Source organism: Nannospalax galili, unplaced genomic scaffold (assembly GCF_000622305.1).
Source record: "Nannospalax galili isolate Female #2095 unplaced genomic scaffold, S.galili_v1.0 scaffold185, whole genome shotgun sequence".
Classification (NCBI taxonomy): Eukaryota; Metazoa; Chordata; class Mammalia; order Rodentia; family Spalacidae; genus Nannospalax; species Nannospalax galili.
In genome coordinates, this window is record NW_008355474.1 from 1,482,723 (window position 1) to 1,488,346 (window position 5,624).

The 5,624-nt window shown below is 51.5% G+C and overlaps 1 protein-coding gene across 1 annotated transcript; it reads right to left on the reverse strand.

Moving 5' to 3' along the window:
* Nucleotides 1–3,162: 3,162 nt before the first annotated feature.
* Nucleotides 3,163–5,411, reverse strand: Mesp2 (mesoderm posterior bHLH transcription factor 2). Its single transcript, XM_008852808.2, has 2 exons — nt 4,566–5,411; nt 3,163–3,804 (listed from the first exon to the last, which is right to left on the reverse strand). Exons 1-2 carry the CDS (start codon nt 5,409–5,411, stop codon nt 3,535–3,537), a joined length of 1,116 nt encoding a protein of 371 aa, XP_008851030.1. The 3' UTR covers nt 3,163–3,534.
* Nucleotides 5,412–5,624: the final 213 nt, after the last annotated feature.

Sequence of the window (5,624 nt, forward strand, 5' to 3'; positions counted from 1 at the left end):
CCCAGTTTGGGAGCCACCCCAGTAGGTCATCTCTTAGGTATTTGTGACCCTATTTAGCTACCAATTTCTTGAGCACTTCCTATGTGCCAAGTATAGGAACCCTGAGAGGCAGGTGGGGCCTGTTACCATCTGTCCCCATTGCATGATTGGAAAACAGACTCAGAGGGGTTTCAAAGTTCACCCAAGTCTTCACAGCAAGAAAGAGCCAAATGCACAGTGCACTAAAGTTGGTGTGTGTGTGTGTGTGTGCACGCATGCGCGTGCGTGCACATGCCTGTCTGTCTATCTGCTGTAACATTATGTGGACTTTGCTCATCCTTCTAGGATCAGTGACAGCCCTCAGGGGAACTAGACTACTTCCATCCAGTTAAAGAAAGAAGGGATCTTAGAGATTACTTAAGCCAGTTCTTTTAAGAGAGGAGGAAACTCAGAGAAGTAGCTTGTCTGATGACAGGCAGTGTCAGGCCCCACAGATGGGAGGCCCAGTGTGAGGTCAAGAGCTTGGCCAGGGAATCAGTAGCTTCTCTCCTCTCACCTTGGTCTGTTTTGGTGACCTCCCTCCCTTCCTGGTTTCTTTTTAGTTCTTTTTTTTTTTTATGGTCTTTTTGAAACAGGGTTTCCCTGTACCCCCAGCTGGCCTGGAACTCACTATATAGACCAGGCTGGCCTCGAACTCATAGAGATCCACCTGCCTCTGCCTCCCAAGTGCTGGGATTAAAGGCATGCACCACCATGCCCGGCTCTTTTTAGTTCTTTTTAAGACAGGGTCTGACATATCCCAGGCTGACCTCGAACTTGATATGTAGCTAAAGATGATCTTATTGCTTCTAGCTCCCAAGTGCTAGGATTACAGGTATGCACCAAGTTTTATACAATGTTTGGGATTGAATCTAGGGCCTCCTGCATATGAAGCAAGCCCTCCACCAAAAGAGCTACATCTTCAGCCCCAATGGCTTCCTCCTCCTCCTCCTCTTCCTCCTCCTCCTCTTCCTCTTCCTCCTCGTCGTCCTCCTCCTCCTCCTTTTTCTCTTTTAATGAAGTAGTAAAAGGGCCTAAGAGCCCGCCTGATCAGCTCACCCCTGAGGTGCCTTCAACTCTCTGTTCCTCGTGCAGTCAACTCAGAGCATTGGCTGCCTCTGATCTAGCTTAGGCTTGCTGTTCCTTCTGCCCAAGTCACTTTTCCTTCATTCCTCTTGGCAAACTCCACACATCCTTTAGTGCCTGACTCTAAGGTCATTTCTACAACTGTTCCCTCTCCAAGTCAGCAGATGCAGAAGGAAGTCACACAACTGCTGACTCCCAGGTTCATGGGAACCTTTACTGATAGACCATGTCATCTTTTCCCTAGAGCCTGCTGGGCTTTCTGAAGATGCCCAAATCAAGGCAGCAGGACTGATGGGCCAATAACTGGAGAATGAAATGGTCCCTAAGCCCCTGTACAGACCTCATCCTTGCATTTGGCATTTAGGACCTGGACACTGACCATGGGTTTTCCATTAATGCACCTTATTTGTTGGGGAGTAATTTTTCATTGCCACTTAATACCAGAGCTGACCTGGGCCCCCCTAAAACTCATGTTGAAGCCCTGCTATGTTTAGATTTTGAAACTCATGTTGAAGTCCTACTATGGTTTAGATTTTACATGTCTCCTCACAGGTCCGTGTGTGGAAGGTTTGGTGCCCAGGAAGGTGCAAATGGGTGGTAGGGGTGCTTTTCAGGAGGGCCTGCGGTTATTGGGGTCATGCCCACCAAGGGAGATTTTGGGACACGTATCTCTTCCTTTCTTTCCTTCTAAGGTCCTAGAGTAAGGGTTCTGCTCTGTAGTGCATTCTTGTGATGACCTCTGCCCTCACCAGGGGTCAAAAACAACAGGGCAAGTTAATCTAGACTGAACTACGAAAATAAACATTTTTTCTCTTTCTTTTTTTTTTTTTTTTTTTTTTTTTTTTTTTTTTTTTTTTTTTTTGGTCTTTTTGAGACAGGGTCTCCCTGTAGCCCCAGCTGTCCTGGAACTCACTATATAGACCAGGCTGGCCTCGAACTCACAGAGATCTGCCTGCCTCTGCCTCTGGAGTGCTGGGATTAAAGGCGTGGGCCACCATGCCCGACAACGTTTTCTCTTTTTAATTTGATGATCTCAGGTATTTTATTACAGTGACAGAAAATTAATACAAGTCCTAACATCTAGTACCTCAGAATATGACTGAATTTGGAGACAGATATTATAAGAGGGGATTAAGATTAAATGGAGGGGGGTGGAAGAGAAATGGCTCAGTGGGTAGAGACTACTTGTTCAGCAAGCCTAAGGACTTGAGTTTGAATCTCCAGCACACACATAAAAAGCTGAGCATGACTGGTGTACCTGTATCCTCAGCATTGGGGGGCAGAGATGGGCTGAACCAGAGAGCTTGCTGGACTGGTGAGCTTCTGGTTCCATGAAAGAGTGTCTCAAGGCAATAAGGCAGCGAGCAGAGATAAAGACACCCAAGTCCTGCTCTGGCCTCCACAGGTGCATGCATGAGTATGCACCCATACACTCATGTACATGCACCACTACACACACATACACACACACATGCATCATTAAATGGGATTCTCACTTAGTATGACTGGTAAGAGACTAGGACACAGTCAAAATGAGAAGGCTGTCTGCAAGCTAAGGGGAAAGGCCTCAGAAGCAGCCAAGACAGCCTACACCTTGGTCTTGGGCTTCTAGCCTCCAGAACTGAGAACATAAGTCTCTGTCCCTCAAGTCACCCACTCAGTGGCATTTTGCCATGGCAGCTCACAAACTAAAAGTGGGTCTAGTCCAGAGGGACCACTCAAAATTCTTTGAAAAATATTTCTTATAATTGTGAGAGCCCATCCCTCACCCTTCACCCCCACCCCAGGTGCCTAGCATCCCCATTTCCAGCCTTGTTTGTCCATGACTGTACACACCCACACCAAAGGTCTGCCCACCTTGCACTGCAGAGCCCCTAGCCTCTGTGCCCTAATACTGCCAATCTGACAAGCAAGGGTTCATGTTGACCTTGGCAGGCCTGGATTGGAGGAGAGGAGTGGCAGGCTTGCTCCCCACAGAAAGGAAACATTTTTCTTTCTCCAGAATCAAGAAAAATGAAGATTAATAAAAGTCAGAACAAAACAAATCTTTGTTGTTTTTTTTTCTTTTTTAATTATAAAACAAGCATATAGGATCCTGCAGGTGTCATCAGCAAGCAGAACATGGAGCTGTCCCTGCCTCCCCCCACCCCCAGGCCCAGCCCACACTGTTCTCAGAGCAGCTCAGACTGTGCTTTATAGAGCACTGAGTCTTGTGAGAGGTGCCTAGCAGTGAAGGGCACTGCCACAGCTCCCCTCCAGTCTGGGAAGGTACCCACTATCTGTTCTAGACATAAAGGCATCCACAGAAGGCATCACTTGGGGAAAGAGGATTCTTGGCTAAGAAAGCTCAAAATGCCACAGAAGAGGCAAATGAAGAAAGCGCTCTCAGGACAGGCAGGACTCCAGGCTGACAGGGCGCAGCCAAGGCCATTAGAAGAGGATATTCAGCGAGGGTCTTTCCAGATCTTCTTGCCAAAGTTCCTGACAGCCACTAAGCCGCAGGCCTGAGCTGGGGATGAGGCTGGCTGCAGGGAGCTGGAAGGTGGGGTTAGAACCCTGGTTGTCAGAGTTGGAGAGCACCTCTGCATTGTGGTCCCAGCACCCCCATGGAGGTTCAGGCTGGAGTCTCTGACATGAAGGGCGTGGCGCAAGGGGTGGGCTTCCCTGGGACAGGCAGGATTCCGGAGACACAGAGAGACTCTGCATGAGGAACAAGAGAAATTTGTTAGTGGGCCACTAACCTTGGCTGGAACCTTGGCTGGTTCCCCCAAGGTTTAGCTGGCAGTGGTGGTAGCCCCAGAGCAAAGGTGCAGTGGAACAAAGCAGCCAAGAATACTGACTCTGGAGATGGAATGCCAACCTTCAAATCCCAGCTCTGCTACTCACTAGCTATGAGAGGGTCCTTTATCTCTGTGAAATGGGGACGTAAATAGGCTTGCATTATAAGGGCTAAATACATGGATACACATGTAAGGTGTAAAGATTAGTGTAAGGCAGATAGTGAGTTTTATTTTATTAATATGATCTTTCATGGATCATAAGTCATTTATAAAGAAAACATGAAGGACGCCAACTCCAGGCTTGTCTATCAGGAAGTACTGTCTTTACCCCTGGGCCTCCCTCCTGCGCTGAGCCCTTAACATAAGACTTAGAATTTCCTGACAGTGCAGCCCCTCACCTTCCACCCTGGCCTCTGTGTAAGGCCCAGGGCTAGCCTCTTTTCCCTAGGCTGCGGAGACTGCTGTCTAACAGTGACTGGAATTGTGGTGGTGACTTGAACTGCCCAGGGCCTCATCTCTTCCCCTACAGGTGTTAAGGCTCCTTCCATCCTCCCCTCCATTGGATAACCTGGAACTTGAAAAGTAGTGAGACCTTGTACAGAAATAGAGACTACCTACCCACTCCATTGACTACTGAAATCTGGGGACCACTCAGGAAGTGGAAAAGGCCTTGGGACCTACCTGGTACATTTCAGCCACATCTGCAGGTGCAGTGGGTGGTGTCCAGTGTCCAGCCTTGTTCTCAGCCTCTAGGGATGTCTGCGTCCCAGGACAGACTTGGAGTGGTGTCCAGTGAGACGTGTCAGGGGCGTTCCCTAAGGGCTGGTGCAAGGGTGACTGTATTTGGTGACGGTAAGGGGGTGTCACCCAAGGACCTACGTCAGAGATCCTGCTCCCCAGGTTGTCAGGCGAGGCTCGGACTCCAGGGCAAGCAGATGGGGATCCCCAGGGCACCCCACTGCAAGCAGCTGATCCCAGGCCAGGGCCTAGCATCTGTGCCTGGGCGGGACCGCTGTCAGGGCACAGTGGGCAGCCGCGAGGGGACCCTGCATCCGCGCTCCGCCGGCGCCGGCGCCGCAGGCTGTCATCGCTGAGGCCTAGCAAGGCCGACAGGTGACTGATGTAGCGGATGGCCAAGCGCAGCGTCTCAATCTTGGTTAGGCTCTGGCCGGCAGGCGCCACCGAAGGGGGCAGAAAGCGGCGCAGCTCGTGTAGCGCTCGGGCGAGCGTGCGCATGCGCAACTTCTCACGTTCGCTGGCGCTCTGCCGCTGTCCTCCCGCTGGCGCCGGCCTCGCGCGTCGGAGGGGCGCCGTAGGGGCTACCTGGGTTGCACGCGCGCTGCGATAGGGGGCCGCGGGCTGCGAGGAGCCCCGGGAGCCGTCGCAGGGACATGAGCCGGATGAATCCGAGGAGGAGGCCGGGGACGTGGAGTCCGAGTGGCCCGGCCAGCCCCAGCCCTGGGAAAACACCCAGTGGTCGAGGCCCAGGAGGCTCTGCGGAGGAGGAGGCGGCGGCGACTGGGCCATGGCGGGTGTGACTCTGGGAAGCTGGACCAGTCACCTCCAGACTTTAGCTTTTATCTGAAGCAAAGGTGTGAGGTGGCCCCCCCACCAGGTTGCAGAGAAGTGTCAAAACCCACAGAGCCCAGGGAAGGTCTGGGCAGGGGGGCCCTGGGAAAGCGGGCCCATTTGCGGAGGTGTGGATTCTGACTCCTTGAAGGCTCTAATGGAAGCCCCTTC

Bases quoted from the DNA above. Each gene is read 5' to 3' on its own strand.
- Mesp2 (XM_008852808.2), bottom strand. From the start codon at position 5,411: ATGGCCCAGTCGCCGCCGCCTCCTCCTCCGCAGAGCCTCCTGGGCCTC. The intron at 3,805-4,565 runs GTAGGTCCCAAG...TTCCTCATGCAG, and splicing joins ATGTGGCTGAAATGTACCAG to AGTCTCTCTGTGTCTCCGGA.